Here is a 21,091-nt window from a genome sequence, read left to right on the forward strand (position 1 = left end):
TTTTCAGAAATCATTACACTACTATACTTATACGAGTGTAAAATTACGCCAAAAGAATGTTATAAGCGACTCTATCAGTAATACAGAAAAAAGCTGTACTATAGCTGCCATTTATTCATTTGGTTTTATAATACCCTTACAGACAGAAGTTATACAACTACTATTCTTATAGGAGAGTAAGATTACGCCATAAGACATAGCTTTAAAACGGGGTTGACAGATATATTTGTACAGCTACAAGTGCCAAGTGATACTACAATACAGCCTGTATACAGCTTTTACGATAAAATTAGCTTGTAGTGTTTCACAACACTTAATGTTTTAAAACGGAGTTGACAGATACTTTTGTACAGCTAAAAGTGCCAAGTGTTACTACAATACAGCCTGTATACAGTTTTTACGATAGAATTAGCTTGTAGTCTCTCACAACACTTTTAGTTTTATAGTAGATTTTTATATTCTGATAAAGCACCCCATGCTTCCGCAGAATCCTTTATAATGATTTTATACAGCTTGAGCTGTATAATGTCTGTAAAGTACCTTTTATACAGCTTAAATCTTTTCTGACACTTTTATACGTCCCTTAAATCACTCTAAGTTCTTAATTGGCTGCTATATTGATGTTGCCGACACTTCCATGCTACTTGGGGGGATTTAACTATTTGCTGCTTCAAAAACGAATTCTGAAGTATTTCAAAATCGGGACAATGTCTTTGAACTGTTATAGATATATCTCTATACTCTATATGTGACGTTATCTATGAAAAGGGACCTTATTGTCGATGGCGCTAACGCCATTATTAACGATGCTCCGATATAAATACAATACCGCGCGACGCTGTGCGGCGTAAGCGCCATCGACAATAAGGTCCCTTTTCATAGATAATGCCCCATATTGATAGAGATGGCTCCTTAAATGGTAAAGTTCGTAACTGTCTTGAACTATCGCCCTAGTTTGCAGCATCGAGGGGAGACAAGTAGGACATGAGGAATTGGTTCTCATTCACCCCAGTTTACCCTGTCTACAGAGCCGGCTATTAAATTGGAACACTCTTAGCCGTGTCGTGTGGCTATTTTTCATTTGTCGTTTTTCTTTTACAGACTTCGATTGGTTAACTACAAATCAACACATGTGTGATGTGTAAGGAGTTAAGGCAAATTTTGATTACATATATATTCTATTTAATTCGACTCCAAAACAGGCAGGTATTTTTTTTAAACCTTTGATTACAATAATGACAAGATCTTTGCCACCAAACCAATGGTTTCTGAGGGCCTACCACAAACCACGTTCGACGTGTTGCCTCCCTGTACACTTACGTACGAATTTACAAGGTTAGCTCAATGGTTAACTGGTAGATGCCTTAACGCGTTAAGTCCGCCATTTGTACTCTTTTTCGTAAATTATGTGCAGTAAAGTTGCTGTATTCTGAGTAAGTATGTTCCGTCCAAAATATATAGCCCTGAGAAGCCCTTTATAGCACCCGTAAAATGTCAGATTGAGCCAAATATACAGCCTTTTCTCTCTACACCAGGGCTCTCCAAACTCCGGCCCGCGGGCCAATGCCGGCCCGCGAAGCGTTCCATTCCGGCCCGCCGACAGCGGTCCAATCCGGCCCGCGGGAGCCAGGCTCCAGGTGTTCAGCTCTATCAGTATCACTTCTACAGCAACCAGATATACCCCCCACCCCTCGGCGCCGACGGTGGCCCTCGCGAAAATTCTGAGGCGCAATATGGCCCTCAGGTAAAAATGTTTGGAGACCCCTGCTCTACACAATGCAAGTCTAAGGGCCACTTGCACCAAACCACTAACCTGGGGTTAACCGGTTAAACCTGGTGTTACCATTGTTACAATTTGACACTAGGTTAACAGTTTAATCGGTTAACCCCGGGTTAGTGGTTTGGTGCAAGTGGCGCTTAAGGTTTTCCCTTAAGCGTTTCTGTCTGGCTTTGCTGCCGTAATTGTTGCCTAGATAGGGCGATTGTGCACTACAATGAATTTTACTGTCCGGAAGTCTGAGTTTTCATGGTCCGATATGGCATGAAAAAAAACGGATGGTTGGCTTGTGCACTTGTCCGTCTTTTTACTCGCAGGTGCGGCGCAGTGGCATGAAAAAAACGGATGATTGGCTTGTGCACTTGTCCGTCTTTTTACTCGCAGGTGCGGCGCAGTGGCATGAAACACAGCCCCTAGCCCGCCCCCGCCCGGTCAAGTCATGAATAATACTAATTCCAGACGCAGTGCACAAGCATAAACACGTTTTTCATAGCTGTCATAGCGGACCGGAAAAAAACTGTCCGGAATGGCGAAAAGTAAAATGTCGGACGGTAAAATTACTTCTAGTGCACAAGCTACTATATACATTTAATGGCGTGCCATATCGGACCGTAAAAACTCGGACTGCCGGACAGTAAAATTCATTGTAGTGCACAATCGCCCATAGAATTAGCCTTTTAGGATATTCTGGCCTTGATAATACATATCTAACTTCACTTATTCATGACCTTTGCCCTGAATAGAGCCGGGTGAATAATGGATAGGTTAACATATAATTTGACGTTAGCCTCATATTGTCGACGGCCATAATACTTCGTCATGCAGGTGGGGGATGGATAAGCTCAGACATCATTACGATCACCATTAATTCTTCCCAAAAGGAATTATGCGGTTTTATTCTCACTATTTACGTACTGTACTTACAAAAAAGGTGGAAAAAATGTTTTTGTAACAACGATAACCAAATCCCGTTGTTAACGTTTCAGGTCATTGATAATATGGGTTGGCAAAAATACGCCTTTAGTACTACATAACTTCGCCTTAACAAGCATTAAACCATAATTTCACTATAGCCTGAATCATGGGCGTTCAGTAAGTAAATGGACATTTAGGAATAAGTTTGAGTACAATGTTCATAATTAAAAAAAAAGACGGACAAGTGCGATTCCGACTCGCCCACCGAGGGTTCAGTACTTTTTAGTACTTACCTATTTGTTGTTATAGCGGCATCAGAAATACATAATCTGTGAAAATTTCAACTGTCTACTCTGTCTAGCTATCACGGTTCATAAGATACAGCCTGGTGACAGACAGACAGACAGACGGACAGTGGAGTCTTAGATAATAGGGTCCCGTTTATACCCTTTGGGTACGGAACCCTAAAAAAAGGCCAGGCGATGTTGGAGACGGGTGGCAAAATTAGGGTATTTCTGTCGGCGGCCGATCGTAAGATCAGGCATATCGTGAAATTCCTAGGCATATCGTGAAACGTGAAAATCTTTGACTCGTTCCCTGAGTCTACGGAGCCCCGCTACGCGGGGCTCCTATTTCTGGGCAGTTTGCCCTTCGGGCATCTGAAGCAACCTAACGAACCTATCCTACCTATATATTGGTTTGATGTGACTATCGTCAAAACATTACACAGGAACATTACGATCTGCCTGAACGTACGATCGGCCTACGACATTTCTATTTATTTTTACTTTAAAATATTTTTTACGCAGCTCTATTTATTGTGAATTCGATAGCCATCTATTTCTTGGCTTTCGGGTTCCTTATGGTAGATAATTATGCCGAATTATGAATAAATTGTAACATTGATAACGGGGTTTGACAATAACGTCGGGTTTATGATAGAGTTTATATAACGGGGTTTGGCGATAGTTAGCAGAAACCATGGCCTAAGCATCGGCCTCTGTACTCTGTACTTATTCTCACGTTTTCTGATAATATTAAATTTATGCTATCAAATAAATACGTGACCGATCATTGGTAGACTAACGTTAGAAAAATCCTTCTCACTCTCCGTTAACTTACATACTGCTGTCTGGTTAATTAATACCCAATAAGTTGGGTTTAAACTAAAGATAAAATAAGAAATTACTAGCAAATGTAATAGGTACGTAGCAGACACTATCAGTAACAATGAGAGTATTATAAAGTAATGACATTATTATAGACAATAATACTAATTGGAATTAAATTAATGAAATGAAATAACATTTAAATTGGAATATAACAGAAAATATTTTAAGAATTCCTATTTTCATTCCTGTTGGTTTATAACTTTATAGGATGTACCAGATACCTACGACCTACATGTACGTTCAAACGAAAACTTATACATTATTAGGATACATTATTTATTACTCCACTATTATGACGTAGAGTACCTGTTGGCCCGCGTCAACAATAAAAGTGCCTGGTTGGCTAATTCTGGTAACACCATAAACCACGTTCCGATGCGAATCTGGGTTGTGTGAACTGATTAAGCGCTAATTTCCCCATTGTTCCCGATACCGCTAACAAGGTTTATATCACACCTCGCGCTAAAACTGGACGCGCTATTATAAACTTGCTGGCAATTTTATTTTCATCACGCTTGCTCATTAAGGGTGTTATTACACGCAAACATACAGAGCAGTTTGATATTCATTTAAACGGCGACAAGTAATATTGTACTTAAAATATTAGCTTAATCTTGAACGTAGTTTTGGGAATTTGTCGTAGGTTAGCGTCACAATAACAAGTCAACTTTACAGTAGGTAGATATTAATATAAATATCTGGGAGACCGAGCTTTGCTCGGAAAATATATAAGAACTCAAAATGCGCGTTTTCCTAGAGATAAGACCTAGCTAGATCGATTTTTAGCCTCCGAAAACCCCCATATGTATAGCAAATTTCATCGAAATCGCTAGAGCCGTTTCCGAGATCCCCGAAATATATATATGGTCTCAGTGCTTGGTATATATACAATAAGTGCTCGTTTAAAGGTATTTAGATAAGATAAAATCCATATGGCCGGATTGGATTGGGTAGATTCATGTACACTGGCGTTCAAAAGTGCATGAAGATGTTTTGAACCGTCATATTAAGGCATTACGGTCAACATCTATCCATGCACATTTGAACGCCACTGTACAAGTAAATTCAAGGTTGTTAAATATTTATTTCAGGGAGATGTACAAATATTATTAAGTACTACTTTTCCGGATAACGTAGGCGGAATCAAAGTAATTTCCTGAGGGAGCCAGGCTGAGCTACTGATGCAGCGCCGTAATGTCTGTTAAACTGTGATCGGAAAATTTGGTTTTCTTAAGTTGCGCCAGAACTAGAACGTGATTTTTGATTCTCGGAGGGGTAGGCCAGTTTTTTTGCTACGATCATTCATTAGGTACTGGATAAAGGGAGCTTTTACTTTTATTCACCATTTTAAAAGTTAAGATATCTCAGTAAATTATAATTTATACCTTTTATTTGATAAAAATAATTAAATTTGAAAACGACTAGTTAGAGTACCAATTTTTTTTGGTTTACCGAATAACGTATACCGATAAATATCAGATTTATTAGGCGTTTTCTGCGAATTTTTTAAAACTCGGTAGATGGTTTTTTTCTGGAAATGAGACATGTAGCTTAATCTATTTCTTTTTGTAAGCCTTTTTCAATCCAGAATAAAAATCACTAACTAAAAACCTAAGTTTTCCTCGGGAAATGCAGTTCATAATTCTTCTTACCGGCCAAAACTAAAGTTGCATTAGTTAACGCCCTTATACTACCCATTATTGACTATGGTGATGTCTGTTATCCGGACATAAACGAAGAGCTTCTTGATAAATTGGACCGCCTGCTTAATAACTGCATTCGCTTTATTTTTTGCCTCCGCAAATATGATCACGTTTCTTCTTTTCGCTCTCAGCTTGGCTGGCTTCCCATTCGACAACGTCGCAATATTCGCTTGCTTTCCACTCTTTTTTCTGTGCTTAATGATCCACTCTCTCCGGAATACCTCAAATCCTTATTTCAATACTACGGCGTTTCTCGCGTCCGCCAACTTCGCTCTTCTGGCAATATGTCTCTGTCCATCCCTCCTCACCGAACCGGGTTCATGTCGAATTCGTTCACTGTGCAGGTGGCGCGTCTTTGGAACGGACTTCCTTTCAACATAAAAAATGCGCCTAATAAGTTCGCTTTCAAAAAATCCGTACTTACGTGCTTTCTTTGCTAGCAGAATGAAAAAATCTTAGTGTATTATATATTAGTTTCATAATATGTTTCGTCGTTATTTATATATATATATATATGTATATATATATAGGTATATAATATATACATGTACATATATATCATAGTATATTTGTATACGTAATTAATATGTTATTCGTAATTTATTGATTGTTTTTGCTGTTATAATTGTAGCACCGCTCACAATCTCTCTGCTTAGCCTTAAGGTTGACTGGTAGAGAATGCCTTATGGCATTAAGTCCGCCTTTTGTACTATAAGGTTTTCTTTTGTGCAATAAAGATTAAATAATAAAATAATTGTTCGGGTGCGTCATTTGATGCGGTTGACCCGTGATTCATCTTAACCGCACTCAATAGATGCACCGCTGCACAATGAGCGAGGGTAGCCAATTAAATCTGACCACAATCCCGGTGCTCAAAAATCATATTCGTTGGAAACAATGCTCTGTATCTTTAAATAGTATAATACGTAAAAGTACAGAACGGCAACATAGAAACAAATTTATTATCAACTCAGAGGCTCAAATACACGTAAATATATTTACAAAAATAGATCTGCTTACAGCTCAACCCCCTAAATTTCCCCCTAAACGGTTTGACTTTTGCAAGACCGAAGTGATCCCATAAGTGTTCCGTGAACAAAGTTTTGCACGGAACACTAATCAACATTGTCTTGAAGTGATAATGAATATATAAAACGTATATTGATATGAATATAATCTACTCGACCTCCTTGACCTTATTGACGATATAAATTTGCTAAATATGTAGTGCTAAAAATTAAAAAAAAATGCGCAGCAAACAAAATAAATGTAGATAATTATACTACTTTGGCCCATCTCTTTATAACATTCTAACCTATGGCACAAACGAAGCCCTACACTGAGTCACATTCATCTGCTTTCTCATTCACAAAACAGTTAATCTCGACTATGCGCTCGTGCGTAGTGTAATTTGACCTCAAGTTCCTTCACAGCTATACGTAATCGCATGTCACACATTTACTGGTCCACACATGTATACTATCAGTAAATATTGTGAATGACGTGGTGCATGTCGCTCCTTTAATTGAGGGCTCACGCGTAATGAGGGCCGTGGGCGACCCCAGCAGGTGCCACGTACTCTCTTAATGACTAGTTTCTGTCCATACCTGATCTAATTTTCAAGATTTTTCATTTGGAGTGCAACAAACCTAAAATTCATGCAACGTTTGAAAAGAAATCTTACGAAGTTAATTTTTTTTTAAATATTATATTATCATATTATACCTAAATCTGTGCTATTTTTCTCTTAGTATTTAGACATATATATGTTTAATAGGACAATTCAATCTTAGCAAATCTTGCTAAAGGTTTATTGGAATATGTGTTGTGAGGAAAAATCCTACGATAATATTATTTCAATTAACCAACTGATTAGAATCAAGAAACTTCGTACTAACAATATATTTCCCAGCTTAATAATGAATAATCTAAGAATAACAAACTTCATAGTAACAACATGTTTTGATGTTTCCTGTAGGTACCTATAATAGCTAATTGGACTGTTTAAGGAACTATAGCCTGTTGTTGTTAAAATTAGCATGCTCCTTCATGGGTCACCTGCAAAGCAACAAGGCCGATAGATCACGTTCAGTATGTAGGCCATTTATTCGCTGTTTTTATGACTAAGCTATGCGGCACCAGTGCATGCTGCACGTAGTAATTGTAACCTCCAAGAATCCATGACTCACATAAACAACAAACACCACGACAAATCAATTACCTGTCGGAATCTGAACTTTAGCGTCATGAACAAACAAGTCACGTCAAAATCGCGATTTCTACAAACAAAGAGGCACCAGTCGACCTTAGACATTCTTACGTAATATCCAGTCAGCACTATCGTGGGAACGTTTGACAAAAACTGCATTTGAAGTTAGACCTTGCGCGATACCGGATTAAGTTTGAAATTGACTGCTATCTGGAGTGCCTGGTTGTGGCGACCGGTGTTGTTGTGCACCGCTATTGCGACGTGACCGGTTGTCATTCCATTCTTGAATGATAAATATTCAATGTAGCTAATTTAATAACTTCCAGGGATAAATAAACCCTATTCTATCATATAGCTACGTCAATGTTAAGTTCATTTTGTTTAAAAAATAATTACAAGTTACAACTAAGTAGGTACCTATTGACAATTGCAACATTTGAATATCGAAGTATTCGTTTTCATTAACCTTTTGAACGCCAATGACCGATATATCCGCACCGCAGGTCCAACGCCAAAGACGGATTAATCGGTCACAGACCACAGAGCAACATAGACCTACGTGCATATGCATAAAGTTCAATTTCATTTTTGACACTTCGGTGACGTGGCGTTCGAGTGACAGCTTTTGTGTTTGACACGGCGTCGAAAAGGTTAATGATTAACTTAGCAATTTAGCCTTAACTAGGCAAATTTTATGAGGTATTTTTGAATAGGTATGTATTAACGCTAGGTAATTAGCTAAATAATCTCTGTGTTATGTGTCATTACAGACTACTTGCAGGTAATAAACAATAGGTTTCTGTTATTTAAACCAGATCGATATGTAAGTTAAAATAAGTTAACATCATCATAATCAACCTTATATACCTACCTTCGTTACCTACTGAACAGAGTGAAAACCCTTTTATGTACACACGTTTACGTGGAGGCAAACATCTATCATGCAAATTTATAAGATGTATTAAAGTTAGCTGGTTTCAAAACCATGTTTCAGCGCTATACATCTGTTTATCTATCTAGTTATGACCTTATGATTTACGAGCTAATAAAATAAAGGTTCCGGAAGGGACATTTTTCACGCGTTTATAACTTCAGACAAATATTATGTTATGGTTCATGTCAGGGACTTTTTATATCTAGTGTCTGCACATAAAATTACATTTTCATTTACAATAGTGAACATGTGAATAATTTAGGTATCGAAAACAGTGGTTTAAAAAAGCCCCGAGCATGTGTTGTTCGTGCAAATGCCTGCAGGAGATATTGCGAGTAGGTACCTACCTACTATCAAAAATTCAAAGTCAAATAGGTACCTAATAGTTTGCATTCATGAATGCAATATTATTCAAGTTCAACTAGTGACTTTTTGTGTTAATTCTTTATTATTATTTTTAATTATTGTTGACATGACCGGCACGCTTTGTATAGATGGGAGTTATCGTAGGTACTCAAGCGTGTAATTTTCGAACCGGAAGGCAAGATAGGGAAAATTACGACTAAGAGGAACATTAAAAACCACATTTTAATCTGTTATTATTATTAGTACCTACCAGTGCATCTCGTATGCAACAATGTATAAGTGTTAGTTGAGATGCACAGACATCAATAACCGATTAAGATGGAATTTTCAAGGTTCGAATAGGCGTCCGAGTTCCTGTCCCTGAACAGTGTGAACGAGTTTCAGTGACGTCAGGATGGCACGCAATCTATGAACTTTGATTTTATCTAAACACATGTGCAATTGTTCTTTTTTATCACCACAATAAAGTGTAATGTCCATGGAACGTGAATGGGAAGAATAATGTTGAACATTATTGTTTAGTATAGCTATGTTTATTGTTCAAAGCGAACAATAATGAGGTTAATGGTCTTTGCAAAAAGGTTAAGATTCTTGGTCTTTATTTACCATCAATTTCCTTTAGCGTTCGGTATACTAAAAGTAGCTAGAATACATGTCCATTAGGACGATTGATCACTGTAAGCGTGACGCTATTCTAGTGTTCTTTGACAGTGGCAATATCGCAAATCTTGTGACAAAGGGACGACCAATCATATCAATTATTAAGAATGGAATTGCCTTTGGGCAATGATATGTCATACCATATTTGGGCAAACAAATAAGACATGGCATTTTTTTGATATCAGGTCAATTCACTAGGCTCCACAGTAAGCTTATTTACATATGTAGGTATTATAACTATTATAAGTTCTTACTTAAGATGTTTGTGTTCCAGGTTGTAGTTATCTACCAATCATAATAATATAATAATAACGAAACTACCGCGAAGTACCGTACTACAAGTACTTACCTGCGCCTGTTCTCGAGAATGGTCATGCCACGCTCTATTGGGATCGATCTATCATCACAGACAGGACTATTGTAGCCAATAAGCCTGACATTGTGATAATAGATCGATCGCAACGTCGGGCCGTGCTCGTTGACATCACCATCCCCCATGATGAGAATCTCGTGAAGGCCGAGAAGGACAAGTCCAGTAAGTACCTAGACTTGGCTCACGAGATAACCGCCATGTGGGATGTTGATTCGACGATCATTGTCCCGATAGTCGTTTCAGTGAACGGTCTAATAGCGAAGAGTCTCGACCAACATCTTGAGAGACTCTCGCTAGGTGGTTGGATCAAGGGTCAGATGCAGAAGGCGGTGATCTTGGACACGGCGCGGATAGTCCGCCGGTTCCTCTCTCTGCAGCCCTGACCACCGGTAGCTTGGGCCTTGCCCCGCTGCTGGCGGTACCCTAGGTTAGGTTTTTTATAATGTGCTTATATGTTTTTTTTTATCGTTTTGTAAGTGTTTTTATATTTTACTTTTATATTCATATTATAAAAACCCTAACTTAAGACGGAAAATAAATAAATAATAACGAAACTACTAATAATAATAATACAAATGCGAAATTGGTATATTAGCCTCCAATCATAATTTACAGGTAAGTAGGTACAACAACATCACAACTCACAACTTTTTGATTACAGCATTCCTGGCGGAAATGTCATACTTAATGTCGTTAAAGCAACGCACCTGACTGCAGTTCAGGTTGAATGGTTAAACAAAAAGCCCATAATGGACATTGTATGAGCTGCACCTACTCATTATATATATACGCGAACGACTAAAGGACGCAGAGAATACTCGTGGGGCCGACGTAATGGATTTGTACCTGCTGCAGCGTTGTTAATGCAAATCTCAGCTAAGTGGGGTTAGGTAGTGAACTCAGTTAAGAGAACTTGCTAGTGTTAGCTGAAGTATGTTTTTACAGGAATAGGTAATGCTAAGGATCAATAAGAGCTTGTAAAATTAAACTTGTTCCTGGTCTTATATTTATTAGGTGCAATTACAACATTAATGTTTCAAAGAAAAAATAGAAGTCATGAAAGACTGTTTAACGAAATACTTCATATCATCAAACATCAATAAAATACAGATTTTATGCAATAAATAGCCAATAACATTATCTGAACAAGAAGTAGGTAACTGAACTCAACCGAATTAAGGGCAATTTAGAGGGGTCATGAAATTTACGGCTATGGCAGAAAGGTAAAGGTTAAATTGTCATATTAGGTAATCTTGTCCGGGCCAACGATTCCGTGAGATATGGCTTATCTAGGGCCCTGATTACAGGTCGCCGGCGTTATTTTAGGAGGAACCATAAAATGTTGAATGTGTCATTTATTAATATGTCGCATCACGAATTGTTCGTTGTTCGTTGTACGAATTTAGCCATACAGCCTTGATGATGCCAATAAATTACAGCGAAACTTTCATAGTGAATTAGCTAAATCTACACATTGCAATGATTTCACATCCTGTAGTTATGTGTCATAGCTATTGCGCTCTTCAAAATTATTATTAGATTGACAGTGAACTCTACATCCTATGGTAATATAAAACCAATGGAGCCAGTAATTTCCAGTGTCACAGCTTTTGAGAAGCTTTTCGCGAAGTTCTCGTAATAGGAAAACTCGCCACGTCACATCGCCGACAACCCTAAAACGTCGTTACTGCTGAAAGGAACAAACTTTCAAGACATTTTGTTCAAGCGTGCCGTTCTCTTGTGTTATTAGACCCGAATATACGTAACAACAATGCGTTATAGGAGATCATATATATAATGGCCCGTTTGACGTTTAACTTGCTCGTTGTGAATAGCAATGAAAGTATTGACAGCCGTCGAACAGCTAAACGAGTATCGTTAAAGTTGCCAAACTGTACCTCCTTAATTACCTACGAATAAATCATTGTTATCTTGCTCGTTAAGTCATTAGAGGAACTCTTTCCAACTTTGCAACACTGACAACCTTGATTCAATCTCTCAAAGTTTACTTTCGTGTAACAATTGTTTAATGGTTTAATTAATAAATGATGCTTAAACGTTAATGAGCTACCTATTTAATCTAATCGTCAGCTTTTGCTTTCGTGGTCGCTTTTATAGATTAAGTATATAAGAACTAATAAATTTAAGATTTTGTATAATTTAGCCAATTAATAATTTTATATTGTACACATATTGTACACTATGATACGTAGTAGTTAATAATAAAATAACTAAATGCTAAATACTCGACAGAGTTACCACCGACTTATTTGATATTTTGATTGAACACTATTGTAGTGAACTTACTTGGACGTATCATAAATTCGCTGTTAATTTTGTAGTTTTGTTGTATATCTTGTATGTAAGCTGGTGTATTTTAATAGCTTAGGTGCACGCTGCAACTACGCCTCGCACAAAGTCCATCAACGACTCCATTCTAATTCTAACCCTGACCCGTATTTTGTAAGTTTATGTACAGTCTAAGTTGTTTTACTGGATGCCCGCGTATTTATTCGAGCGATTTATCAGAGGACGGCAAGTCCGTGTAAATTGAAACTAATCTGTTTAACTGAAGCCCTAAAGTTTGGTAACACAAAGCGTATGGCGAAGGACGCGTTTACCTACAGTTGACGTCGGCATATAAGGCTGCCGACAAGTTTGCAGTTGCGAAATAAGTAGTGTAGTAGAAGACAGTAGTGTTGCAGTAATAGTATGTAACACATCAATAGTACAAGCGCTATGCAAAATATAATCCCATTAAGTAGGTACTATTGCATCTCCACTGTCAACACAGTCCACCAACGTGTGTGTAATACAGTCTAGGGCAGCCATTGTCAAAGTGTACTCCGCGGTCCCCTAGGGCTCCACAAAGCCTCTGTGGGGGATCCATGAGAAAAAGCGAAAACAAACTTCTATATCTCTTGTCCACAGTTAATTTGACAAACGACTTTTTTAATTTGGAGTTTCAAAATGGCTCCGTCGCCAAAAAAGTTTGAGAACCAGCAGTCTAGGGTATTCATTCTTCCGCGATAATGCAATATTAGGTATTTTGTAACCGATCTGGTCTGAAAATAGAGATGAAAAATAGCGACTGAAACATTCTTGGGAGTATGGGCTCGTTGAAATCGCTTTGATTGATTGATTTTATTAGCTTTCAGACACAACTGCTTGAGTGCTTTTAACGAGCGACGGAGACAGTTTTAAACCAAGACCTAAGACCTTGTAAACTGTAAGTAAAGGACTTACAAATACTAGTAATTTTGGAATAGAAGTACGAGTTGGTATCAAAACTCGAGTAATGTGTATTGAAAAATGATTATGGGTTTGTCAATGGCGTTATAAATTTGTGTGACGCTTGATGGTAACTCGTAATCATGGCGTCGGAATATTATTCCCGAGTCAGGCAGCAAAGTGCGATTCCGGTGAGTAACGACCCGGGCCAAATTGGTTTTGTTATGGTAAAGGTGACTATAAAATAGAAACAACCCGCGACATTCTATGTATAAAACCGACGTTTGTTCACGAGTGATTGCATGACTGTTCTCTTTTCTTGAAGTTTTGTAACTCAAGTGTAGGGACACGGTGTGATCTTATATTTTTGTCCCAAGCGAATATTCCGCGAATACGACCCACTCACTGGAGTGTCGTGTGAATCCGCATTCATGAACCCTTAATTTATAAACATATTAAGAGGAAAGTGGACGACCACGTGCGGCTGCTTCGCCATACAAGCGTAGCTCCTATTTTCCTCTCTGGATATTAGAATGGTAGAAAATACTGTCATAGAAGCGTCAAAATGTCTTACGTACAAAATCAAATTTCTTACAAGGCCTAATGTCACTGTCTCCTACGATTTCTACCGAACTCTCGTCACAAAGAACTCCTTGAACAACATAATAGATTCAATTTCCATGTAAGTAATTCAATATTGTTTTCGTAGATAGCATATTCCAATCAAATAACTGAATTCGGGGTACTTCAGGTATTTACCTACGAACACACGTCGCTAGCTTGACATGCGGACGGATACGTAATATTGTAATTCACTCTTAGGACCTAGGTCTCTAATTTTTGACTTTTGTAGGCATTCTCTTTTTTAAATTTACTATATTATACCTACTACTTAGTTTAGGTGGGTGGATTAACTATTTCTTGTTGTTATTCTGTCGCGTCAGCTAGGGGACAAAAGTAACACAGTTTGTTAAAATAAACTGTATACCAAGTTCTTCTAACTCGCTTGACAGATGGTGCTTTATGAAAAGGGCTTATGACTACCTAACAAAAAAGGCGTGTTTTATGAATTTAAATGCCTTAAAATCAGATTTTAAAGAGTGACCCAGGAAAACGTAATCATGGCAATGGGTGGCAAGAAAAAGCTGATTGACCCAAGTACCAGCCACCTAGCTATGTAAAAGCAACTGATACCAATGGTTGGAAATATTCTTTCCGCAATGGGTCCACTTGGTTTCAACCTTGAGCCCTGTCGGTAATTGCCAACAGGGTGGTAACACGCTACATTGTAATTTGTACGCTTACGAGGTTTCCTTACTTAAAAAATAAGGTCACAAAAATAATTATATCTCTCGATCTCAAGACAGTCAGACGATTTCTAACAACAATACTTAGGCACATTGTCACTATATCACCCATACAATGTAAATTGGCGTTTCAAATTGGTTAATATGTACTGCACGAGTATTATGGAAGGAATTATCTACGTGATAAAATAACCGTCACTTTTTACAACGGGCGAATGACAGTGACGCGCGCCGTTTTATCACACTGTCACGTAGACAAGAACGACCAATCATTCCGTGCTGGTCAGTACCTACTCAAAAACTACCAAACAGACGCTTGATGACGATAATAAATTAATAATATGTTATAGTCGATTTAAGCTCTTTAGGTAAAGGTGTGAGTGAGGTTGAGGACTGACTAGCAAGCAAGTAATTAAGCCACGTAACAAATTTCCAAACAGAGCTGTTTGGTTATCCTAACAGGAAATAAACTTAAGGATGTTCAACAATCTTCATTCAAGTCGTCTTATTGTAGTCGTGTCAAACTGAAACTGCAATTAATTGGAAACCGGTTGGATTTTCCTCATAGTAACTATATTATATCACTGACCACAGCACCTATGTCTAAACAACCATTCTTTCAAAGCTAGCTGTTACATCTTTATGATAAGGTCTAGTAATCAATAAGTACCATGACCTTCGTACAGTAATATATCTAGGTATAAATGGAATCACATTCCTTTGCATAAATATACAAAGGAATTTGCGTCCATTCTAAAATAGAACTTATAAGTAATTGTATAAGCACCTAGTTCTATTTTAGAGCAATTATCATTCCAACACTATACGTTTCTAAAAGGTATTTGCTTGCGCTAGCGCAGTGGTGAACCTCTCAGTAATAAGAAGGTATTTCTTTTACAAGGGAGAGGGCAAGGTTGTTGTATTGATAGGTACCCCGGCAAGCGAGAAATTACAAAATTTACCATGATGAGTGTAGCGAGTAATTCAAAAAGTGGAATCTTGAGCTTTGCGAGGTGAAACCCAAAAAAATCAGCTTAGGCGGAATCTGCAATAAAAAAATCAGTATAAAATTTAATCCTTAATTTTGCATCCACTTTTGCCCAACAAACTTGGCCTAGGTACTTATTTAGTTTTAAAGGCACCTTAGGGTCAGAAAACGTGATGATCACAGATGACACAATCTTGTACCTTTAACTATTGCTTTAAATCGTAGCAAATAAGGCGAAACGAAAATAAAAAAAATAACATTGATATACGAAATATAAATGACGCTGGGAATCGTATCCTGTGATCACTACACTTTATAAAACAAAGTCACCCACCGCGTCTGTCTGTTTGTATGTTCGCGATAAACTCAAAAACTACTGAACATATTTTCATGCGGTTTTAACCTATCAATAGAATGATTCTTGAGGAAGGTTTAGGTGTATAATTTGTTAAGGTTTTGTGTAACCCGTGCAAAGCCGGGGCGGGTCACTAGTATGTTATGTGAAATATGAGGACATATATATTCGTTACAATGTGTGTCCCGTCGGAAATTACAAAATATAAGGTGTACTTTACCTCGTCATTCACAGAACTAAGAATTACCTACCCCATAAGCTTTTATACGCCGCGGCCGGCCCATTCCACCCTACTCACAGGGCCCGGAAAAATAACCCGCCATGACATTCCTGCCATGAAACCTTTCCAACCCGACCAAATACACATTTAATTTAGCCGAAACTATACATCTCTGTTGCATTGTTGTAGTTAAATTATTTTACTGGCTGTTGTATTTATAAATGTTGGTACTTATATAATAATATTTTTCATGTCACTAGGTCATCATCAGAATTTAAGAGCTATGCTCTTGTCGGTGGAGTAATCGCCACTCTTCTTTTTGCTGGGCCAGCCTTTTAACTCCCTCGTACGACACGACAGAAACTCTATCTTTTATTTGGCTGAGATATGTGAGCCTGGGCCTTCCTCTGCGTCTTTTCCCCTCAATCTTGCAATTGAGGGGTCAATAGGTATATGATGTAAATATTATAATACTTATTGAAAGTACGCCTTGTAGACTAACACCACGGAGTAACAATTCTTTAGATTTTAGAGAATGTAAACTTTGAGTCTATATGTATGTACCTATAACGAATCAATATACTTCAAGTGTAAACTGGGACTTAAGTTTTACAATACTAACTATTGGGGCTTACATTACACCTAAAAATTGTTTACAAAACAACGTTGATTTAATTTTAGCTTGTAAGTTCGCTGATAATTAATGACGTCATTATAATCAAGGCTCAAATGCTACCACTAATTGACTCGTAGTAAATTATTTTCTACATATACTCGTATATTTTAAGTAGGTGCCAATTTAATGAATTATGACCTGAATTTATTTACTTGATTAAATACTTAGAAATTGCCAATTCCTGAAAACTACACACACAAGATAGATTCAGCAAAACTTATTTGCAATATTCGTCTTTTTTTTACCTTGTAGCGACTGCGCTACATGGACAAGCAAACAAGATGTTCACAAATAACTGAACACGACACGACTTATTTTCAATATCTCTGTGTGTGTCTGATTGCATTTACGTTTCCGTACAGATATTTTTAAGCGCTGTAGGTATAGCACTGATTTATTTTTTTGCGACTGCACGTAATGACCCCGCTCTCCATCGACAACGATATCTTGTGATAAATATAGTGTTGATTTAATACATGTTTTTAATTTTTTATCGGTACATTTGTTTTGTCCGCAGTGGCCAGTCGCATTGAAGTGAACGTCTGACCCGAATGTAGCGGTTTATGGAGGAGTGCACTTACTTCGCGAATCATGGTGAGTGCTGTGGTAATGTTACGATGAGAGAAATAGGTGGCAGCCGTAATTCAACTGTTTATAGCTCACTCTTACTCTATGTAGTTATCGATGAGTCATTGGTGACTGTAGCTTTATTTTATTGTAGGAACAGTCAAAGAATTTAATTTCCAACCCATTTCGTAGTAGGGTTAGTAAGTAAGACAAATGTATGGAAGTGCATGCACTTTAGTCTCAGGCGATGCCGCTTGGCACGATTGTTCCTTAGGTCAAACAAAGTTGATCTGGCCCGGTAGCCAGGAGATCGTACCATGCAGACCCCCTAAAAAGGGGGGGAGGGGGGGGGGAGGGTCGGCTCCCCAGGTCCAATCTATGCTATATTCCATCCTAGTCTTAGCAACTAGGGCAAGTTATATATCATTTTCGTATAATTAAGGGACGAGGAATTCATTTTTGAAATAATTACTATACCTTCTCATACAAAAAAAAATGGTTTTTGTACAAAAAATGAAAATGTTATGTAAGTAATTTTTTGTGACAATATTGGATGTTACAATCACCGTGTGGCGATTTTCACTAAATAAAACAAAAACACTGAATTTGGCATGTTAAAAGTTTAAATATAATGTTTTAATATTTTTTCCATGCGTTTTTGCTCTTTTTTGGTACAAATTTGTTGATTTTATTTTTCTTCCACACAAACTTTCTCCCCCCTATTTCCCCCCCTTAAGGGTTGATTTTATAAAACTTTATTTTATCTCAATCTTAAACCTGTTGCATTTAATTGATGTTAAAAATTTCAGCTTCATATCTTCAGGGGTTTAGATTGTATGATGTCTGGAAGTAAGCAGAATTTCGTTAGATATTATAATGTATGGGATATTATGAAATAAAATGTCTTTAGCTCAAACACATGTAGATCCTAAACTACTAAACATTTTAACCTGAAAATTTAAACATCGATTAATTAAAAAAGATATAAGTTAGTAATAAAAACTAATTTAAAACTATCTACCCTTAAGGGGGTTTGTATGGAAGAAAAATAAAAACAACAAATTTGTACCAAAAAAAAGGGAAAAACGCATGAAAAAAATATTAAAACATTATATTTAAACTTTTGACGCATTTTTTACTTTTGATTACTGATTCGGGCAGGTAATAGCTTAAAATGAAAAGTAATTTCTTGATTTTTTTTTTATTACCTCTAATTCAATGGTTTTTATATGCCCACTGCTCGTGACCAATGGTGCTACGTGGTCCTTATATGGCCACTGCCTTGTTAGCCATACAGAGTAGTTTTAAGGGCAAGTCATGTGCACATAACATTTACACTTGCGTCACAAAATGCACTAACTGCCAGCACTTTCTTGGCTCGCATGGATGTCGTGGCTTGTAAGATTGACCGTTGAATAAATATTTAATTTAAAAACCAAAGGAGAATATATTACTTTTGTACTATGAGGGTTCATTCATAGTAATGAATCTTACCCTTAAATGTCATGTAAACTCCCTGCAGGGCAGAGGCCACTTATAAACCACTCGAACGTGCCCCAGACGGGCAGAGGGTTCATACGAACCACAAACTTTTAGATCGAATATTTTATCAGAAAACAATAACTAAGTTAAGTTATGACTTACTACACATACATTATCTAATAATCTACCATAAAAATACAAAACAAAATACTTACAGTACTTTTTTTCGGCGTATCGAACTTATACAGCGGAAGAAACGTACAAAAACTGCCATTTGTTGTCGATTTGAACTTGACAACTAAATTTTCAAAGAAATTTGTTTTGACACCTGTCATTTTTTTACGTTCCGATATAACCCACTTAATAGACTTTACGGAAATGACATTTTGCGGTCGTTGTATTTACTCAGCTCGCAAAAAAAAACTTTTGCTATGTGGTACTTATAGATACACAACCTGTTTAAGGGTTAAAATGCCAAATTCAGTGTTTTAGTAAACATTTTTAATCTTTGACTTTGGGCATAGTTCCATTTGTATGGAAATCGTTACCGCCACGCGCTATAAATTATTTTTATTACGAAAAAATGTATGAATGCCTACTTTAAAGTGATATTTTCCAGAATAAAGAATACATGGGCTAGATCGTCCATATTTTTATTTAGTGCAAATCGCCACACTGTGATTGTAACATCCAAAGTTGTCACAAAAAATTACATAACATTTTCATTTTTTGTACAAAAATATTTTTTTTTGTATCGAAAGGCATAATAATTATTTCAAAAATGAATTCCTCGTCCCTAATTTATACGAAAATGATATATAACTTGCCCTAGTTGCTAAGACTAGGAAGGAATATAGCATAGATTGGACCTGGGGAGCCGACCCTTTCACCCCCCCTTTTTGGGGGGTCTGCATGGTACGATCTCCTGGCTACCGAGCCAAATCAACTTTGTTTGACCTAAGGAACAATGGTGCCAAGCGGCATCGCCTGAGACTAAAGTGCATGCTAAATGACCTTACTAACCCTACTATTCGTACTTTGTCACAGTGATAATGAGTATAAAAGTCGCTAGAAACCTTAAACTATTGTCAGTGTGACGAAGTACCAAATGGGTAGGAAATTAAATTCTTTGACTGTAGGTACCTACATTGATTGCTCTAAATAATTCCGAGGGCCTATTTACTTACCGCGAAACAAGAAAATCGAAATTTCGTGTTTCGCGGTAGGCTTTTTGTATTCTAATAATAATAAGCCCGCAGGGCAGCTTGTGGCGAGCTGTCGGGGAGTAACGACCCCACGGACCCGAGTGCTCCCGAGAGTCGGTCAGGGTCTCCGTCTCCGGCGTGTCTTCGTCGGTCGGAGTGGACCCCAAGGGGACCCGCAGGACTCTCAGCTCTGGCTTGCCTTCATTGGCCGTCCAGAGAGGAGTCGCTAGAGCTATATGCTCCAGGGGTGGAAGTGAAAGTTCCATAAGACGCGAGTTGGCACAGTGGCAGGTAACAGCCACTGGGTAGAAAGCGGCGCACACCTCTCGACACCCCTGAGCCGCTCACACCGGTGTTGCCCCTGGTCGTCTTTACGACGGCAGTTTCAGGGGCCCATCTAGTAAGCGGCGAGTCACCACCTGCCTCGATAACGTGTACTAACATTGTTATGGCAGGTGTCCGGACCTCTCAGCAATAGCCCAATCTTTTGACCAGCCAAAATTCATCACCATAACCAGTACTTTTCTCCACTATATTTACAAGAGCGCCTTCGCCTGTTGGGACCGATTTACGGGTATCTATTTGTACCCGTGAATGGGTTCTAGCAGGTGAATTACATAACAGCAAACTTCTCCAAAGGGCCTCTACGTGTTGGATCTGTATCCCCACGCACGCCTATCAAATGACCGGGATGTATATACCCGTGAGTTTATAAGAGAGACAAATAATTATAATAAAAAAATCAGCCTATATACGTCCCACTGCTGGACACAGGCCTCCTCTCACTCGCAAAAGGGCTTGGGCTATAGTCCCCACGCTGGCCCAATGCGAATTGGGGCCTTCACATACACCTTTGAATTTCTTCGCGGATGTATGCAAGTTTTCTCACGATGTTTTCCTTCACCGAAAAGCAAGTAGTAAATAACAAATGATATTTCGTAGGTACATATA

The 21,091-nt window shown here is 37.9% G+C and overlaps 2 protein-coding genes across 4 annotated transcripts in view; one reads left to right on the forward strand and one right to left on the reverse strand.

Annotated features, from left to right (window-relative positions):
* The window catches only part of LOC134803381 (neuropeptide F-like), a 164,622-nt gene that overhangs the window by 137,485 nt on the left and 6,046 nt on the right, over positions 1 to 21,091 (reverse strand). The gene's annotated exons all lie outside the window — the stretch shown is intronic.
* LOC134803304 (chaoptin) overlaps positions 1 to 21,091 on the forward strand; it is a 61,383-nt gene that overhangs the window by 13,213 nt on the left and 27,079 nt on the right. For both annotated transcript variants that reach the window (XM_063776084.1, XM_063776093.1), the window contains exon 2: positions 17,404 to 17,480. In XM_063776084.1, coding sequence (XP_063632154.1) covers positions 17,478 to 17,480 — 3 coding nt within the window. In that variant the 5' untranslated portion in view covers positions 17,404 to 17,477. The remainder of the gene's footprint in view (positions 1 to 17,403; positions 17,481 to 21,091) is intronic.

This window comes from Cydia splendana, chromosome 2 (genome assembly GCF_910591565.1).
Source record: "Cydia splendana chromosome 2, ilCydSple1.2, whole genome shotgun sequence".
Taxonomy (NCBI): Eukaryota; Metazoa; Arthropoda; class Insecta; order Lepidoptera; family Tortricidae; genus Cydia; species Cydia splendana.